General features: G+C 47.9%; 1 protein-coding gene across 1 annotated transcript; it reads right to left on the bottom strand.

Moving 5' to 3' along the window:
• Nucleotides 1-385: 385 nt before the first annotated feature.
• On the bottom strand, nucleotides 386-17,513 carry zfr2 (zinc finger RNA binding protein 2). Its single transcript, XM_084472636.1, has 19 exons — nucleotides 17,412-17,513; nucleotides 15,642-15,897; nucleotides 15,198-15,315; nucleotides 14,058-14,285; nucleotides 13,248-13,558; nucleotides 12,717-12,905; nucleotides 11,869-12,154; nucleotides 11,164-11,336; nucleotides 10,790-10,909; nucleotides 10,455-10,600; nucleotides 9,598-9,724; nucleotides 8,689-8,939; nucleotides 8,084-8,252; nucleotides 6,530-6,704; nucleotides 4,493-4,581; nucleotides 3,976-4,071; nucleotides 3,340-3,451; nucleotides 2,992-3,089; nucleotides 386-2,666 (listed from the first exon to the last, which is right to left on the bottom strand). The coding sequence occupies exons 1-19, from the start codon at nucleotides 17,465-17,467 to the stop codon at nucleotides 2,475-2,477; spliced, it is 3,192 nt and encodes a 1,063-aa protein (XP_084328762.1). The 5' UTR covers nucleotides 17,468-17,513; the 3' UTR covers nucleotides 386-2,474.
• Between the last annotated feature and the right edge of the window lie 2,490 nt (nucleotides 17,514-20,003).

Below are 20,003 nucleotides of genomic sequence, written 5' to 3'. Positions count from 1 at the left end.
GCAGACTTGAAGAGGGGCAGCACATTATATACTCTTTACTGCCACCTTCTGGCCATTGTGGTCTCCATCGTCAAACTGCTGCCCCGGGATACGATTATGATATGTGTAAGAAAGTATTCTGGCTCGGTATCTGGGAACAATTAAAAGTTTCGAAAGCTTAAAAGCTGAACGAGTGTGAGGTCTTTGTGTTGCAATTCCAACAGCGACCCTTCGCTAGAATGAAAAATCAGAGGGATCTGGCAATATCCATTAATTGTCATATCTTATGACAATGTCGTATTTTTGGCAATATAAATAATATATTTATATTCAATTTATTTAAAATTATGTATTTGAAAAAAATAAAATAATAATCCAACAGGACATCTGTTTTAAAAGTATTTATTTCTCCTTAATTGTAGGTAGCACTACAAAGACATTCAAATAACATAATGGCAACGAGCACACTTCAACAATACAAAATTCATTACGACACCCCTCATCAATGAACCGGTGAACAATGTTCCAGAGAAAAGAAAAAAACACGAACTAAAACTCATAAAAATCAGTCAAAAGGCTTGTGCAATTCATCCAACTTACATTATGAAATAAGATCCTTAAAATATTGCATTGATATATTAACAACTTTCTTAATTGAAAAATGTCTTGGCCTGTAGTACTTAAAATCAAATCTGTAAAACAAAATTCAGGCACAAGGAAACTAGCCAACAACGACTAACCCGTTGAACATTACAGTAGATAGATTCAGTCCCACGTTTGTCTTCTGCCTAAAGTGTGTCTCCACCGTTGACGACCGTGTAAAGTAAAGATTGTTAGATTCAGTCAAAAGATGGCACCGTGGCCACATATAGTAACATTGTCCTTTCATAAGTGCTTCAATCCCCCCGCATGCTTAACTGTGCAATATAAGACTCCATCAGAGACATTTACTTCCCTCTAAAAGCTTTTGTGTATGCTAGCGCAATTTGATTGCTCGCGACAGAATGGATCCCGCATGGTTGACACACTTAAAAAGGCCAGTTGAACACTCTCCGAATCAACCTGCCTACATGATTAATGTACCGTCTCTCCATCCAGGGTGTTTGTCTGCCGGGAGACCCGTCTACCCAGATCCCCGCCGCCACTCCAGCACAACCGAACCCAACGTCGTTTTTTAACCTGAAGCCTTCAACAGTCCCTCTCCGTGCTGCAGACGCGACGCCTTTCTGACGCCGCTTCTTCTTCTGCTCATGGATAGACAGTTGGGGAGGTGGTGCTTCATTTGAAAATATATAATAACAGAACTACGGTAACTTCAGTCATGGTGTTGTGGTTTGCGGTAAAAAAAAAGAAAAGAAATAAAAGGTTGCGGTTGAGGTTTTAAAGGTTTTTTTTTGCGTGCAACATATACGCCAGTGAGCTCCACTGTGTTGGCGTGGCGGCGGCGGCGGCAGAGAGCTAAATCTGAGGACCTACAGGGGAACCGCAGAGGAACTACCTGGATGGGCAGACGGCCAGCGGGGTTAGTGAGGAACACGTCTACATGAGGGCACACTGGGCACTACAGGTGTGGCCAGGGGGGAGCGGTGTGGAGAGCTGGCTGGGGGGGTAGGACACCGGCCTTTGGCTGGATCTCAGCAGATCCTTTGTCGTTTGACTTCTGGAGATGAACGTGACGAGCGGCGACCTTACTTCGCCCCTGATTTCCGCGTCAACGTGTCATTTCCTGTGTATTAGGCACCATATAGTACAGTGTGCAGCCGATTCACACACTGATTCTTTTTTGGTCATAAAAAAAAAATGAAATGTTTCCAAGAAACAATTCCTAAACAATCTTTTTTATCAACCTCCAAACTTGTGTCGGTATCGAATGTCTCACAACGATGCTGACGGAGGCTGTCGTTTTAGGGTCGAATGAGAAATGCGACTGGTCGGGGCGTCGATACAGAATAAAAACTCTTCTTTGAGAAAAGCTCAGGACAAAAGCTAAAGAAATAAAAAAAAATGAAATATTAATATAAGGGCTAGGTTAACAGTGGCTGGTTACCCTCGTCGTTAACGCAGTCGCTGAGGCCCGGGGATTCAAGAAATGGAATGATGCAATCACTAGCGCCCTCGGAACCTCTCGCGGAGACAACGCAAGCAGTGGTTTTCAGCACGATTCAATACAGTACGTTTGGAGTAGTCGACCGTACGCGAGGAGCAAATCACAGTACAGACCCGGCACCTCTCCCTCCCCCCCCGCCCCCGCCCACCCTCCCATCCTCTCGCTTTAAGGGCGCGCACACACACACACACACACACACACAAAGAAAAGAAAAAACGTTTCCGTTATAATTATGTTATAATATGTATACCTGTGTTTTAGGGTTATTCTGTTGTCGTTTTAAGATAAGAAAGAAGGTTAGAGTTGCGACATTCTACGAGTCCCTCTCCGTGGGTCACCGGGCAACCCCCCACCCCACCCCCACCCCCCCGCCCCCCCGCCCCCGGGGTCACGCGTCGTCGGCGGCAACGGCGGCCTCCTCCTTCTTGTCTTTTTTACCCTCGCCCTCCCCGTCGCCGTCCCCGCCGTCGCTGGCGTCTCTCCGGCGCTTACGGTTGCGCGCGCTGGCCTTGGACGCCGGCAGGGACTCCATGCCCAGCACCTTGTGGATCTGACGGAACGCCAGCAGCCGCAGCGCATGCTGGGGGGGGGGAACCCGGCGAGAGGAGAGTCAGAGACACGTGGAGTTTCAGGTGTAAATAACTCTAATAGTAATAATAATGTGTTTTCTAGTTTCCATTATCTGGCCTCCAACTGTCCATTTCTTCCTCTTAATGCTCTTTATTATAGTGTAGAGAATATTAACACATGCCCGTTCGACACATAGATAGAATCCACCAGAATATATACAGTGCAATGTTAACATTTGAATGGGATCATTGTGTCCGTCGAAAAAAGGGCATAGTAGCATTCTGCGTACATATAGAGCACAACGGCGCTGCTCACGGGACACTGGAGGGACATACCTGTGCGCTGGCGGTTATCTCTTCCCTAGCCTGCCTGGTCATACTGGACAGGGCGTCGGTGGGCTCCTTCTCACAGGGGTCCAGCAGCCCTGGTCCCTCTGGGAGAAATTAGAAATAAGATTTGACTACCACCATAACTTTGAGCGCTTTTCATCCAACACAGCATACAGTGAAATCAAATCTAAAATCTAAGCAGCCTGCTCAAGTGGACTGTGGATTGAACCCGGCAACTACAGTCATCCGGCCATTCCCTTTGCCCTGGCTGCTCTTCTTTATTTTGGTTCCTCCTGCCATCCAGGAGCCTAGTGTTCTTGGTGCATCTCGACGGGAGCCTTCCCCAGGACCCACCTGGCAGCAGGATGCCCGTGGAGACGCACTCCAGCACCCGCCGCATGGCCTCCCCCGGGCTGAGGGGGCCCGTGGCACTGCTGATGATCTTCTCCACCAACAGCTCCATGGCCTGCAGGGAGGACACCAGCAGAACACACACACACACACACACACACACACACACACACACACACACACAGTGTTACGCAGAGAGGAAACTAGGATTCCACCACGCCTGTTGGAGCCGGAAACTATACAAAGAGTGACTACAACTGAACTCCTGGACTCTCCTTATGGTTAGCCAGCCAGCACCGATTTAAAACGTTTTGCCTGTATGTATGTATGTCAATTATGGCACCCTTTGCACTCCTGATCACCCCTGGAAGGAGGGATCCCCCACTCTGCGTTCCTACTCAAGATTTCTTCCTTGGCTTATTAAGGGAGTTTTTTTCTCACCCTCTGGGGGGCTAGGGTCAGGGGCATGTCATAAATATAAGGCCTGTGAGACTGTACCTGTGATTAAGGGATATACAAAGGAAATTGATTGGATTGAGAGAGACAATGTTATCCGTAACTGATGATCATTCGTTAACGTATGCAAACAGATCCGCATTAGTAACCAGCAGCACATATCAAGGACCACGCTGGACGTACCCAGGCGGGCATGGCGCCCCACGTCGCCTCTCGCTGGCACAGGTCTCGGAGCACCCTGATGATGATCACACAGGACTGCAGGCCGTTGGCGCGGGCCTGCGGAGCAGAGAGAACAACTTTGGAATAAAAATGCGTTTTCTGGTCTCCATCCGTCCATCTCTACCTCTGATTGGTCTTTGTTATAGTGTAGAGAATATTAAAAAGGTGACATATTATACCACCAGGTGTGATTAGCCGCGTTACAAACCGTTTCAAAATCGGCCTCTTCTGACATCACAAGTGGCCGTGACCCAGCACACATCTCGGTGGACACGCCCACTTGTGAACGGCTTGTAACAGCGAATCACACTCACACCTGGTGGTATAATATGTCACCTTTAACGCATGGCCGTTCAAGACAGACAGAATCCACCAAAATATACACAGTAAACTGCGCAACGATGACATTTGAATTGGATCACCCCAGCCCAAACAAAGTGTGCCGTGCTTGACCGTGGAGCGCTAGTGATCCGTTTACCTGGAACCACTTGGCGTGTCGGAGGGCCGCCAGGTAGTCTAAGCACCTCTTCCTGTCAAGTATGTCTGCGGGGTCCTTGTCGGCCACGCCTAAGAAAGAACGGAGGGGAAAAAAAAACGGTTGACGACTCATGATGAGCGGCCATCGGAGCAACAGCCATGGTGATCAGGAGACGACTATGGTCGTTGGAACTGCATTCACTGAGCAGGGACGAGAGTACTGAACCCTTTTCTAGTGGTGGCGGTTCTTTGGCTTTTTCCGTTAGGATGGGATGTGAAAAATGAAAATATAATAAAAACAAAATAGGGTCCAAGCCTACAACCAACAAGATAACAGTTGAGCCCAAGTTTAGAAACATTGTTTTACTATAGGTCTTCCACACGTGCGATTTGTGCTCAAGTGAAATATTGATAATGCTGAATATTACAACATAAAATAGTATATTTTGCCAAACACAGTTTAGGAGTCAAATCCCTGGTTGATTAGGGTAAAAGCCTCTTATATGTGTCAGTTTATTATAACAACGGTCAACATCAAACGATTAACATTCAAAGAATTAAACATCTGTTGTTAATATCACATCTATTTACAACCTTGGTCAAAACTGTAAAACTGAGGATTGTATCATTAAGTACATACAAAAATTAAAGAAAAGTTATATCCTTAATTACATTATTATTATTTTGTGTATAACAGAAACCTGTTCCATGCGGCAAAAGTTCAAGACCATTACCATGTCCCCTCTAAATAAGGTAATTTGGGTTGTTGGTCATTGTAAACGGTCATAGGATAAGGATAAGTCTACGGGCTTTACACAGTTCTGCGCCTCTGCCGACTGGCAAAACAGCATGACACTGTAGGTTTGGCACAGAGACGTACATAAAAGAAAAGGCCACTTTTCTGAAATCCACAAATCCACTTAAATCCACCAGCGTCATGCATCGTGCCGGTGGGCAGCATGGCTACAGCCACGGCCATGCCGCTCCCTTGTGTAATCCGACCTTTACACGTTTTCCGTGCACCACAGCACGATAAACATGCTGTGGGGCCTTTCTATATTTGAAAGTGTGGACTTCAGAACAGCCAATAGGATGCCTAGGTCTGCTGATCGACGATTGAAGGGACTGATCAACAAACCCAAACAAAAACAGTTTTAATGTAAAGAATAACTGAGGGCCAGAGAAAACATTTCTACCATGTTTTCCATATGGGTAAAGAAAAACACACATACATGGAGTTAGGTGGAGGAGTGTTGCAACCCAAAGATACATTGTACCAACACCTTAAAAGTGAGGTTTTAGTCAAATAAAGAAAAGAAAACATGGCTTCATCAAAGTCATCTCCACTTTATGTATCTATACTACACTTCACCCTGAGCATTGGGAGTGTGTAGCCCTAGCAACACTCCAACACCTGTTGGATAAGAGGATAATGCCACTTTGAACAGCAGGGATGAGAAACTGAGGTGGAGGGGGGAGGACCTCATGTTTTATGTGAAATGCACTAGCGATCCGTCTACAAGCAGTATCCAATATGGAGCATTCTCATCCCTGTGCATTATCAGAGCCCTCTGGAGCACGTGGTCTCCGCTCCGTTTACGGTGAATCCGAGTGCGTGTTCAGAGGTTCAACACACACTCGCAGGCAGGGAAAGGTCGGAGAGGCTTGGAGCTTTATATGCTGAATAAAAGAAATAAAAACCGGGGTTGGGGGTGTAGTATAACTTGAAACAATGGGGAGGGGGGGGGGGATGAAAACAGTGAGACAAATGAATGGGTGAATCTCCCCTTTTTCCTCGCAGAAACCTCGAGAAGGAGAAGGTATACCTACGGCGCTTTGTACCCGAACCAGGGTATGGAAGCTGGATGCCGAAACACGTAGTGGTTCAGGGTGACATTCTTTACTTTTGGATTTCATATCACATCGAGTGGGGGGGGGGGGGGGGGGTAACACAGTAGTCTACACACAAGCGCCAACATGAGAGTTTGTTGCTTTTTTTTGGTCTGTCTCGCTAGCGAGAGCTGCGGGCTTCTCTAACCTTTCTCCGCCGCCTTGCCCGCTGCCTGCTTGTCCCGGTCAGCGGCAGGGTCCTCCCTCATCAGCGGCGAGGTGAGAGATATGGTCACCTGCATTTTGGGCTCCTTGCTCGAAAATATCACGATGCTGGCCTCGTCAGGGTGAGCCTGCACCTCATACTGATCTTCAGAAAAGGTCTGCCGGTTGAAAAGACACTGGGGATTACGCACTACAGAGGAGCCCGGGGGAGTTTGTTTTAATTTTTTTTAAATGTTTTTATAAATGACCGTAAATGAAGACATAGCAAAAGGAGGGGGCAAATTTTGTCAGGACATCAATTGAGAAGAACATCGTTTAACCCCCAGACAGGAAAACAATTTAGAACATATTCTATTCATATAGTCAAGGGCATAGGGGGACAATAACCAATTAATTGGTAATTACCAATTAAGACTAATAAGGTGAAGTGAGTGTTTTAGGGAGACATTAGAATGACCCCAGTCTCACTCTGTAGGATGGAGGTGTCTTTACCAGGCAGCTGATCTAAAGATCAGTTAAAAGCACGCAAAACATTCATGACACCTGGATCTGGGGGAGGGAGGGTTTAGTACACATCATCACAACCATCAGCTGTTGAGAGCCTGGAGGGTCATCGCTTAAAAGATTCACGCTCTTTCCTGCACTTCACCAGCATGTGAAAATACCAGAGAAAGAATGAATGTGTGCAGCTATCCAATGGCTAGGACGGTTCAAATTGTTTATGAACATGGACAACTCCCCCACAAGGACACTGCAAATCAAGGCCATGAATCCGTTAACACCCTGGAAATCAAAGCCTAGCGGTGTACCATTAACTGTATTACACAACACTCGGCTGTTTCAACCCAAGACTCCCGTATAATAATACCTCATAAGAATGAACGGCAGTTAAATTAACCAAAGAATATAGCAATATAATATATATTGTATCACCCTGTTCTCCGCGGTTGTATCAGGGATACATCTTGCGAGGGAGACAGTTTCGTGTATTGTTTCAGGCTAGTCAATTGTCCCAATTCATCGGTAAAACAACAAAAACAAAAAGCAAAATGGAATTTAGAAATTCAGTGGCAGTGCTACTGCTATTTACATAGCAGTCACCAGATAGTGTAAGGAAAGGACAAACAAAGTAAAGTGACAACACATTCGACTGCATTTGTCAGTTTGTCATAGTGCACTGTGAAAAAAAACAACTTGCTGCTCATCTAATCTGATTGGAAACCATTTTAATTCCTTACTTAATAATACCAGTATATTCTTTCCAGTGCACTGAGGGTAGAGGATACCAGGGATTTAGGCAGGGAGGTTTTTCTCCATCACTGCTTCCACGTTCTAACCCTCATGGCAGATAAGTCCCCCGGTTCCTTATCCTTACATCATGTTATTTCTAGATTCTATTCCAGATTCTAGGGCAAACATTGGTGGTTACCATGCGCCTACAAAACCTCATCCGCAGCACAGACGGAAACCCAAACCAACCCTCTTGCATGAGGAAACCCGTGAGATGAGGAAGATGAAGAAGAGGAGGGCGACTTACGGCTAGCTCCTTGGGCAGCTGGTCGGCGATGCTCTGCAGCAGGGACGCCGTGGGCTTCTTGGCGGTCAGCAGGATGAGCTCCACGTTGCGGTCCCCGTGAAGCAACAGGCCCTTGGCCAGGATGCCCACCCTCATCACCCCTTTGAGCAGCCGCCCAGGGCTCTCCGCACTGATGCCCGGCAGAGGGGGGCGAAGGGGGGGCAGAGACGGGTAGGCACAGAGGGATTGTTAGTGGAATTTGTGTTTGTTTGATCGGCCATTGGCTGTGAATCAAACTAAAACTGTTTGCAGCTGGAACTGTATTTGAATAAATATTCCCACAAACATGACTTTCACCCTGAAACCATTCCTCATAACGACAGCTTTACAACGGTATAAACTGCACGACATCAACACTATTCAGTTCATGGGATGTTCTCATTCTGCAGTCTGGGATGTTCTCAGACTGCAGGATTCTGCAGTCTCATGGAGCTAGTTCCATGATCAGGGCACCACACATGAAGAGAAGAGGCTGGCCTGTGTTTCCACACCCGGTGTGCGAGTTCAAAGCGGGCCAGTGTTGCACACCACTGAACCTGTAGTGTCTGAATAACGGATGACCTCACCTCTTCTCCTCTCCTTCCTCAGGAGCAGGAGCAGTGGTGGGAGCGGGAGCAGGAGCGGTATCGGGATCGGGAGCGGGAGCAGGCACTGGGGCCTCCTTCTCCAGCAGGGAGTCAGACACCAGCTTGAGGGCTCTCTCCGAGTGGGACACGATCCTCTGGACGGCCTGGAGCTCCTCCTCCACGGGGTAGATGGTGGAGTGCTTGGCCATGATGTGCCGGTCGTCCGGAGAGTCCGGCCGACGCACACACGTCTTGAGACAGGGTAACAGTTCATGAGGATCTGGCTCATGATGGACGTCCTGGCACTAAATGTACGCACTTACTGTATGTTGTAGATCCTGGCACTAAATGTACGCACTTACTGTATGTTGCACGTCCTGGCACTTAATGTATGCACTTACTGTATGTTGTACGTCCTTACACTTCCTAAGTCCTAAGTACTTGGCATTGTGTAGCATCTTATCCTAGCTGTCTTTGTTGTATACGGGGAAGGGGTTAACCAAACAATGGTTAGTGCTTGGCACTTGGTTCTATGAACATCCTTACTGTACAGACTGCGACATATTGTTGTTTCTTTCTTCTGACAAATATACTTATTTTAAGTCGCTTTGGATAAAAGTGTCTGCTAATGCCCTGAATGTAAACGTAAACCTGGCAGGTCTGGATAGTCTAGTGGTTATGGTGTTGGTGGCTCCCAGCCGAGAGGTTCTGGGTTCCAACTCCAAAAAGGTCTGCATTCTACCTGTAGGCATCCTTGAGCAATATGCCTACTAGCTCATCAACAAAGCTCATCGATTATTCGTTCAAAAAGCTAAACTAACCCAGGACCGCCTACACTCCACCAGTCAGGCACGACCGACTCCAGAAAACAGACGGTGGTCGTGAGCAGAGACGAGAGAGGAGCCTCACCAGGAGCGGCGGCACTGGCATACCAGGGCGACTCATCAGGGGAGGGGGGGTCATCCGGCGCCTCTGCTCCCCCCAGTACATCTGCTCCTCCTCCATCCTCCTCCAGTACATGTCCTCCTCATAGCGCCTGGAGGAGGGGGAGGAGGAGGAGCTGGTCAGCGGTGCACGTCTCTCCTCCACACAACGTTACGTCGTCATCGTAACAGTGTACACCACCACAATAGTGATGGGACATCAGACCTTGAGCCTCTACGTAAGCCTAGTGGTGCTATCCAGTTGTATGGCACGCTGGTAGGTGCAAGTCGTAAGGTGTAAATCTCCCAGCTTTCTTGCGGCAATTTCACAGAGGAACGCCCTCTCTTGGTCTGTCCCACTCGCTATTCTGAAAGTAGAGCGAGTCGGTCAGCGAGGCTGACCGCGCGACAAAAATGGCTGTGCCCATAAAGAGATTTATTTTCTTTGTATTGTACCACGTTGGTCATTTTAATGTTGATTTTAAATGCTCTTACACACTTGATTACATTGCTACTTTATTCAGGTCACCAATTTATGCATTGTACATTGTCTTGCTGTGCGTGCAATACAATGTAAAGTTGTGTTGTTTGTTTTTGAGCTGGTTTGCTAAAGAGGATAATGTAGCTAACAATAACAATGACTAGCCAATGAGAAACGGGAACGCTAGAAGTGCTGCAAACCAGGAAATTACGTCACGTTCTCGCTAGACCAGGTCGGACGTACCATACAACTGGACAGCACCATAATCTCCTATAACATCGTACTAGTTTCTCATATGGAGTTGAAACTCAATAGATGATGGTGTATGATGTCCCCGTTCCCCCTCTGCCCACGACCCGGACCTCATCTCTAGGTGCCAGCGCTGCTCGTCGTCCCGCTGCCTCTTCAGCACGGCCTTCTGCTTCTGCTTCCTCAGCTTGCCCTCCTGCAGCTTCCTGGCCCGGTTACTGGGCTTGATCTCCACCGGCAGCTCAGGGTTCACCTTCTTCTGCAAGAACCAGCGGCCCACGGCCAGCTCAGACTAGGGCATCGCTAGCCGGGATACAATCTGCTGCTTTGATAAGGTAGCACAGGGCACTACTGGGAGTTAGGGTACAAAGGCTACTTTGTTTGAAGAATAAAATAAACATCACGGTCTACCATAGTTTCCATCTCAGAAGGCAGAGTCTTCACTTACTTTATATTGGAGCCGGTGCCTTCTCCCCTTTAAGTGCATGTCCTTAGCGTTGGGGTCATTAAAGCTGCATTCACAGAGTTTACAGTGGAAGCGAATCACCTTGCCCTCGTCGTTACACACCTGGGAACAGACATTCAGTTAAACACCCCACAAACGCCCCAGACTCACAAACATTGTGCAGAGACATTCAGAGGATGAATCGTGTTCCAACTGTCCCATGTTGGCCTAGATCCAGTGTATCGTTCATCACTGTTAGGTGCAGACAGTAAAACCTTAAGTCTACGGATGGTCATACCCCAACACAACGTTAACATCCATATGATCCATAATCACTGTGGTTAAAATATTGTCAATAGAGTCATGCTTCGTCCCACCTCCTCCACATAGTCTGGTCCCACAGGCTGGACGTCGCTCTGGCCGCCGGCTCTGTCGCTGTCGTCGTCCTCGCTCTGGAGGTCCTTGGGCCGGGGCGTGACCTTGGGCTTGGGTTCCTCCGCCTTGGGGGCCGGGGCCGCTGCAGCCACGGGGGCCTGGGCGGGCTTACTGGCTGTGATGGGGATGGGCGACATGACGAGCGTTTAATAGATCCGTCACGGTAGAGCGTGGACGATTCATCGATTTTTAACCGCAATTCGAATTAATGGCTTAGGACGATTTTTTTTTTTTTAAATGAAAATCGATTTCTCTTTTTACATTTTTTAATATTTTCATGTATTTTAAGAGGAAAAAAATAGATTAAAATCAATAATAATTATGATAATGATGTTTGGTTTGAAAAAAATCAGAGATTTTAGGGGGTATGCGATACAAACACGAACTGATAAAATTCTTAAAAAAGGGCCCGTATTTTACTGACAGGTTTGACGTTGACCTGCCATCTTGAACCATTAAAAAAAAAAAAAAATCAACCCCATAGTGACATCACACGTGGGCGTGTCCACCCGGAGGAGTGACGGATAGAACCCACCCCCCAGTTGGTACAGTCCACTGGGGAGGCTGGTGGATCCATCCACCGGTTATACATCTGGGTGGACACCCGTTACACAACTGCAATCCACACTTCCGCTCCAGTGACTTACAGACAGCGAGTCTAGCAGCAGCCGGCTTCTTAGCGTGGGTCGCTGTTGCTGTTTTCGCAGCGGCGATCGCCACAGCTGGCTTGGCTCCCGATACAGGAGCTGTGGCTGCTGCTGCTGCTGCTGCTGATGGTGTCGAGGAGGAGAGGGCAGAGGCAGATGCGGACACAGAGGTGGTGGCGGTGGAGGACTTCCCCGCTGACGTGGTTGTATACACTGGAGCAGAGTTCACCAGCACCGGCTCCGTGGAGGGGATGGGCTTGCCCAGCTTGGTGTGGAGTTTCACCACCTTTCCAAGGTTGACAGAGAGAGAGGGGAGGGGAGGGGAGATGCAATCACGCAAAGGCCTGCTGCCGCTCAACTCGAGCCTGGCTCCCTGAGGGAGGTGTCATTCCATGGACTCGGCAGTTTGGAGAACTGCCACGCTAGTTTCCATAACCGTTTCCAAGTGTAAGAGGAGCGCTTTGTCAGAGCGGCAGGTCACACTATTGGTCTATTGGTACTCGATTCCATTTGGTCTTCAAGAAGCGAAACAACTTTACATATAATACCATTAGATTGGCTGTTAAATGTGGGTAAACTGGACGGTACATATAGAAGACAATACTGTCCAATAGTAGGGAATGCTCCCCTGGGCCAAATGGAAGGAAGCATAAGCATAAAGAGAAACACTATGAATAGTTTACTTTCCACAAACTGCATTTAGTAGGGTCGAATAGATCTGGTGTGTCTGGTAGAGGAACCTGCCTAGCCTGCCGTGCACAGCACACCTACCCCCCAAAAACACACAGCGTTATCCAGTTGAGATCGACCTGTTGGACAACAGTGGTGACCAACACAGCTCCTCTAACCTTCTGGTGTTTGGCCCCACGTATATGAGCAGCGTAGGCATCCACGCCCGTGCAGGAGACGTCGCACAGCTCGCACCGGAGCTGGGTCTGGACCCCCCGGGGCCCGTTGGGGGCCCCCGCCTGGCCCCCGGACTTCAGGGCGGCTTCCTTCTTCTTGTGCTTTTGACCCTCAAGATGCTCCTTATACGTCTGGGGCCGGAGAAACAACAACAACAACAACAACAAATTGAAATGGTCGGAGGGGAACTTGAAACTGAATGGATTATAGGAGCCAGGTGCTTCACAACAACGAAAGTGTAATACAGTCATTTTTTGTATGTACAACGTATAATAATGTAAACGGTGAATCGTTCTGGAGTGATCAATTCAGCAGTAAAGCAACTTGCATAACAATGCACTTGCATAACACAAACAGCTTTATATATCTTCCATGAGGGCATGTTTGCGGCCCGGGCCTACACACTTGTCCCACTACAATCCGAAGTCCATACTTCAGCCTATCAGTCAAGATGCTCCGAGTCCAACTCTTACCTGAGGGCCAGCACAGCTGATCTTGCAGATGTCACAGTAATGCAGCTGCGGTTGCTTCGGGGGCCCTTTGGGCTTCTGCAGCTTGTTCTGGTGGAACATGGGCTTCTTGTAGGCGTTGGCCGCCGGGGCCGTCACCATGTTGCTGCCAGCGTTGCTCCATGAGGCACTGGTCAGCTGCTTGGGGGGCTGCTGGATGGGGGGCTGCTGGGGCAGTGGCTGGGGCTGCGAGAGGGTCTGCTGGGGAGGCTGGTAGTAGGAGGGGGTGGCCGTGGAGGTGTAGCCTGTGGAATCATAGCTGGAGTAGCTGAGGCCTGAGAGAGGGCCGTGACACACAGGCGGACGGCAGAGAAAAGAGAGAGAGCAAGGAAAGAGCTTAAGTGGGGCTACCAGCTGAGCAGAACAATAAAGGTTTGTTGTGTTGTCGTTATGGGCCGTGCATTCTGCAAACAGAGCAGCCTGTCCACTGTTGATGCCTCCGTTTCTGACTGCCACAGTGAGATATGCTTCAAGCATATTTCTTTCTGCTGAGGATTTTACCTGACAAAAAAGACCAGTCTTTATGAACAGCTCTGCACGGCTAAAATAGCCTAGAAGAGACGAAAGTGCTGCATCATATATGATCCCCGGGGACACTCCAATCCGAGTCAAGTTCATCAGTTTGCTCAAAAAGCTAACATCTCCCGTAACTGAACATCGCTCGTGTAGAATAAATCACCCGTCCACTAACAAACAGTACTGAACGGACCCATTGTCTTTCCCCTAACCATCCATCACATCACGGTTGTGCCGGTAATGCGAGGTCCCCCTCACCAGAGTAGGAGGTGGCGGCCGCAGCCGAGCTGAAGACAGAGCCCGGAGCGTAGGAGGAGATGGGGGTGGGGGGCTGCTGGACGCTGGTGGAGACCGGGTAGATGTTGTAGCTGGCGGACACGGCGCTGGCGGGGGCCAGGGGCTTCAGGGCCGTCACCTGCCTCTGTGGGGGCGGCGGCTGGCTGTACACCGTGGAGGGGGCCGCGCTGTAGCCGCTCTTCACTGCGACTGCCACAGAAGGAGGGTGGATGGGTTGAAGAGGAGGGGCTGGGAGATCTCTGACTACTTTTTAACAATGTTGCCCGATGACCTGGTTTCAGAAACAGGTCATTAAGGAGCAGGTTTTAAGGTTATGTATCTCGCTCGACAATGCCAACAGCGGGCAGCGGACATTAGGGATTGAAACCCAAACCTTTGGGCTGGAGGTCTGATACCCAACACCCTTTGAGTATATTGATCATTTCCCAATAGGTCATTTTTGCATTAACTGACACACAATAAGGAATAATCCTTGAAATGGCTCAATAGACATGTCTATACAACGACATTATGAGTTAAACACAATACTACTTAGCACACACAACGTTAGCACCCTAGCTAGCACTAATGTAATGCATGTAACGTCTTCAAAATACACAGACTTCACTAATGAGACGTAGGTTGGGCATAAACACGCCGGAAATGTTCCATCCAGAGCTTCCCAGCTATGCTAAGATCACAGCGAACATTTGACGACGTCTATAAAAAGGGTGATATATTGCACCCCGGCACTTTTAGAGAAAATGAAGTGGTGAGGTAAAGGTTATGGCAAGGACAAGTACATCAGAGTTGGCGGACACAAAGATGCGAGTGTGATCCGAGAGAGACGACTACATATGCCCTGGGACTGCCCTTCACAGAGTTAACGACAAGCAAAGGCAGATGCTGTGGGAGCCGCGTACACAAACATACAAATAAAGACACGTGCTTCATGTTACCATTCTAAAGGCTGAACACATGTAACTATTTTCAGATCAGGACCAATTAGCACGGAACCACAAGCTATACGATATGCTCCGGTAAGTGTGAACCGACTGACGGCTAACACGTAGGATAAAAATAAACTTTATATTGACAAGGGGCACAGCTTGCACTACTCACTGGTCTGGTAGTAGCTCTCCGCGGGCGTCCTCTGAGCCGGGGCTATACTGGTCTGGTAGTACTGTGGCTTTGTCTCGTAGCTTGTGACTGGTGGCGGTCTCCCGTAGCTGTAGTTGTCCTGTAAACATAACAGATAATGAACCACCTGTTCAATGCTCTGATGGGGGGATATCCACCACCAATAGAACAGAACTATTTTGTTTATATCCTGGATGGATAGCCCTAAGGACAGCAAAGAACATTCGCTGAAGCGCTGATCAGTCACAGGCTACACAAAAGCTCAGTAATGAAAAAGATTTCACAAGTGATTTGACTCAGGGGATTACATAATAAAAGACAAAAATTCATCATTCTTCATTCAATTCATCAGGATACACAAAATAAGACATTTACAAAAAAGTCAGACGTTTAAACAACGAGGGCGAGGCCAAAAACAAGACTCACCGTGTCCGTGTAGACCTGGTACGTCTGCGGCGTGGTCACGGGCTGAGGGGGCACGGGGGGGTCCGGCGGCCTGTACGCATAGTCGGGCGGTGCCTGGTGGGTCTGGTAGGCAGAGTACGGGGCTGAAGCCACCGGCCTGGCTGCCTGGACCGGGGCGGCGGAGTAGGAGGCGGTCACGGCGTGGGCCACCGCCGGGGCCTGCTGGACCGTGTAGCTGGCCGTGGAGGGGTGGGAGTAGGCCGGAGGAGGCTGGGCACTGGGGGGCGGCGGGGATGAAAGTCAAGAGTTTGGAAGCACTTTCATGAGTGGATTCACCTTGCATTGCTGACAGAAACCAATGGGACGGTGCGGAAGTTAATGGGGATTTATAATAAGTGGGTTTTAGTTGCACTGGCACGGCGTGAAAATCCAACAGAGGGATTTCCCAGTACAGCCTTACAGGGAAATCCAAGGAAATACACTTTCAGATACAAATTGTGCTAGTGCATATTTTTCCACTATGTGCTGCAAGTATTCTTCCTGAATTATTTGTCAGCATTGCAGTGGAATGGCCTACATATTACATTCACCTGAGCAATAAAGTCACCTTTGAAAGGCTTACGTCACAGTGCAGTTTGTGCCAGCTCTGCAAAATCTGAATAATTCTGCTGTAGCAGATTGTTTGGGTGCATGTGCTGCAAACAAACATTCAGCAAACTTTCTCTCAGAGATTGTTCAAGACGTTGACAAGATATGACTGTATATGATCATGCATCGAATATAACTTAATTGTTACCTAATGCAGACCTTTATAAAAGGGGAACAATATTTCATTCAGGAGTTTTTCATTATTCATGTATTAATGTAAATGACACAGCCGACGCGTGTCAATGTACGACGTACTGTTTGTAATACAAGATGCCGAAAGATGAAAATATAATCTAAACAAACACACATTTAAGACAGGAAGGCGGTGCCAAAGCCACCTGACTGTGGGTGCCATGCAAAATCATAAACTTTGCATTAATGCCTGGTGGAGCAATAGCCTCAAAGAAATGGCCAATTGAAAAAGTATAAGAAATCAAGGTCAAGTTTTGACAAGATGTAAAAAGTTTGAAACAACAATCACTGCAGCACATGTCGAAAGCCGGGTATGGTTTTGCAAACAAGCTGCCGTTAACTCGTTAATGATAAGCTACTTGAACAATTATAACAATTCCTGATCCGCATTAAAGAACATTGTGTGCGGTGCAGCCAAATAAACAGTTGCCGGGTAATGACTCTTCTAGACAATCCGACAATGTTCAAGTGCATAGTAACACGGTTGTAAGTAGCAATGATTAGGAAACCGTGGTTACACAGATGTATACGCAAAAAATACAAATTGTGCAATGGGATTTACAGCATGTCATTTTTTTTGACAAATTGCATGTTTGACAGATGACAAGATTCAAATTCAGCACCCTTTTGGACATCTGCATTACGTACAGGGACGAAAAGATGGCCAAATATGTAGACATCCACCCACATTACATTGGAGTAAGGTATACACACAATTGACTGGCTTGTCATCCAAAAAGTTACAACATTAAGGCTGGCGTACGGCTAGTCTCGTACGTGTGCTGCTGGCCTGTAGCTAAAACTAGCCCACCTTGCTAGCCAACTAGCCTTGCCACTACATAGCTACGCAGTGAAAACAGCAGAAATAACAGCGGAGTTGCAATGAAAAACTAAGAATGGATTTGGCAGAGCAGGGGTAAACTGCCACACACCATGCAACCCGAGAAATACCTGTATTGCGGACCGGCGGCACCATGTGTGAAGCCATAATAATTGCTTGCAGCCATCTTGGCATCTCCGGTGTGCTACAGCGCTGCCGAGGCGGTATCCACCGCGCGTCACGTGGGTCTGTCCACCAACCTCGTACGCGGGTCGCCGATGCCAGTACCTGCGCCCATGGTGACGCAAACTAACAAAACCACCCCCTGGAATAGACGACCACAAGCAATACAGTTCTTAACATACTAAGACGTTGTGAGTGTATGGCTTAGTTTGCGCACATCATTCCCAATAGGGTTAGGGCAAATCATTGTTCGACACATCACTTCTGCAGAAATGTCATATCTGATCGTCATTTAATTGATGAACAATAACCATTTCCTCGGGTGTGCGTGTGTGGACAGTGCATGATGTCCACCACCACCGAACATTTTCATAGTGAGCCTACTCGGTGGGGAGAATCCCCACCACCGGCGGAAGTTATTTTGCAGCTGGGTAGAAAACAGAAGAGGTAAGGGCGGCGTTGGGTGGCGCCCGGCTGGTGATGGGAGCGTTGCGATTGGACGGCTGGAAATGCAATGAGGTAACCTCGTTTGAATAATTTATAGCGCGTGCATCTCCGTGCGTGCGTTTTTAGTGTTGCTGCACGGGAGTGGAGAGGGGGGGGGGGGGGGGGGGGGGGGGGGGGGGAGAGAGAGAGAGGCGCATGAAGGTGCATAGAGTCAAGGTGTCGAGGTGAAGAAAGATGAAGCACGAGACGCCCCCAAGGAAAGTGTGAGATGCTGTTGCCAGGGAACAGCGGCCACACAGAGGACCACTGAAACGACCAGGATTATCTAATGAAGTAAAGGCGCCGAGGGATTCACCCGTGTTTTACTGGATGCTCTGAACGGATAAACCTGCAGGCTTCGTCGCCGAAGGTGCAGCATTGCACAGATTGCTCTAATTCCAATTCCTGATGTCCGTTTTCATTTAATAAAATGCCTTAGATGATCAGTTTGTGCAACTAACTAGGCTACTTCAAGAGCAGGGGGCAGAGACTGTGATGCCAAAGCAGATGGGTTGCAATTAAAGGAATTCTGTGTCCTTCGAGCCTATGGAATTCTGAGCAAGGATGGAGTCTGACAGCACATCCTTCTCAGCCAGTCTTGCACCTCTCTCTCTCTCTCTCTCTCTCTCTCTCTCTCTCTCTCTCTCTCTCTCTCTCTCTCTCTCGCTCCTTTTTCCGATGTAGAGTGGTGAGAGGAGGGAGAAGACCAGCACAGAGGTGGCCCTGTCTGGAGACACCTGCTGCTGGCTGACACCGAGGAGTCTGTCAGTGAGGCTGCGTTGTGAAAGAGTGGCCGAGCGGGATGAGGGGGGGGGGGGGATTCTACTTGACCCATACGATGCTGCACTGGGATTGAAGGATTAAGATTTCCCCTCACTCCACAAATTGCCTCTGTGAGCGGGGAGGGAGGAAGGACTTGCAACAGCTATTCAAGGAATCTCTCCCAGCTCAAGTAAGTGTGTTATCAGTATGACTGCTAGGTGCCCATGCATTCCTATCCCTTCTCACAACAAAATGCATTGAATGCCTGGCTGATTCGGGGGCTGGCATGGCTGTATTGTGCAGCAGAACATAGATTTCTCTGTTGGATTTTAAAATGGAAGAGCTGTGAAGCCATTTTACACAGTGGGTTAGTGAGTAGTCAATCGTTTCTAAGTATTATTTCATATTTTAATGCGGATGCATTATAATGTATTATTTTGGATCTTGCTTGTTTTTGGTTTGTATTACCAATAAGTACATACATTGTCTAATTAATGTATATAAATAGGTTTGTATTATTTATATACCATCACAGTCTTTGACGTTCTAATAGGTCAGTGTGTGCTTTTGTATTTTGTGTTGTCATAAGGGAGTGTTGCATTTAAGGTTGGCTGTGTTTTTAAGAACAATAGGAAATAACATAGTCTTAATTGTGCACACTCCACTCTAGTAGTATTGCTAATAAACGGCCAATCAATGGCTTAGCTGATTTTACACATGAATTAAGCATAGTGCTGTAATAACAAGTAATAACAAATGTAATAACAAATAAGTATTCCTGTTCACCTGTAAGCCCTGAGGTATTTCTGATTCAGAATTGAGAGCAGAAGGAGGTTGCTGAAGTCTGTTAAGAGACTAAATATAAACAAGGCATATAAGGAATTAATTCAAGCAGATTTCCTGTTTCAACACAACAGCTAACATCCATGTAAACAGCCTGTGTGGGTTGGGGAGATCGGAGAGCCGATATATCAGGAGTCGTTATAGCATTGTTGCTTGTGACCGCAAATCATCCGGAATCCGGGGCATCAAAGAGTAAGCGCCAAAGTCAAACCAGAGGGAATTAGCAGCCGGGCCAGGGGAGGATTATGTAGGAGAGGTCCACTCTTTCAGTGGCCGGCTCAATAACACTCTGGGTCTGGTCCAGGGAGAGAGGGGGACTCGTCAGATCGGTCAGCCCCATGACTCTCACATGGGGAGGGGGGAGGAAGGGATCAACCTCCCTGGGTGACCTCAGCTCCTTACATTACCATGATGGGAGGTGGATGAATCGGAGGAAAATGACATCTTTC

This window comes from Micromesistius poutassou (assembly GCF_964030765.1).
Source record: "Micromesistius poutassou genome assembly, chromosome: 9".
Taxonomy (NCBI): Eukaryota; Metazoa; Chordata; class Actinopteri; order Gadiformes; family Gadidae; genus Micromesistius; species Micromesistius poutassou.
Note: the sequence above shows the minus strand (reverse complement) of the source record. Positions and strands in the feature narration are given on the sequence as shown.

Bases quoted from the DNA above. Each gene is read 5' to 3' on its own strand.
- zfr2 (XM_084472636.1), bottom strand. From the start codon at position 17,467: ATGGCTGCAAGCAATTATTATGGCTTCACACATGGTGCCGCCGGTCCG. The intron at 15,898-17,411 runs GTATTTCTCGGG...GCCGCCCCCCAG, and splicing joins GCCGCCGGTCCGCAATACAG to TGCCCAGCCTCCTCCGGCCT. The intron at 9,725-10,454 runs GTCCGGGTCGTG...CCCCTCCTCCAG, and splicing joins CGCTGGCACCTAGAGATGAG to GCGCTATGAGGAGGACATGT.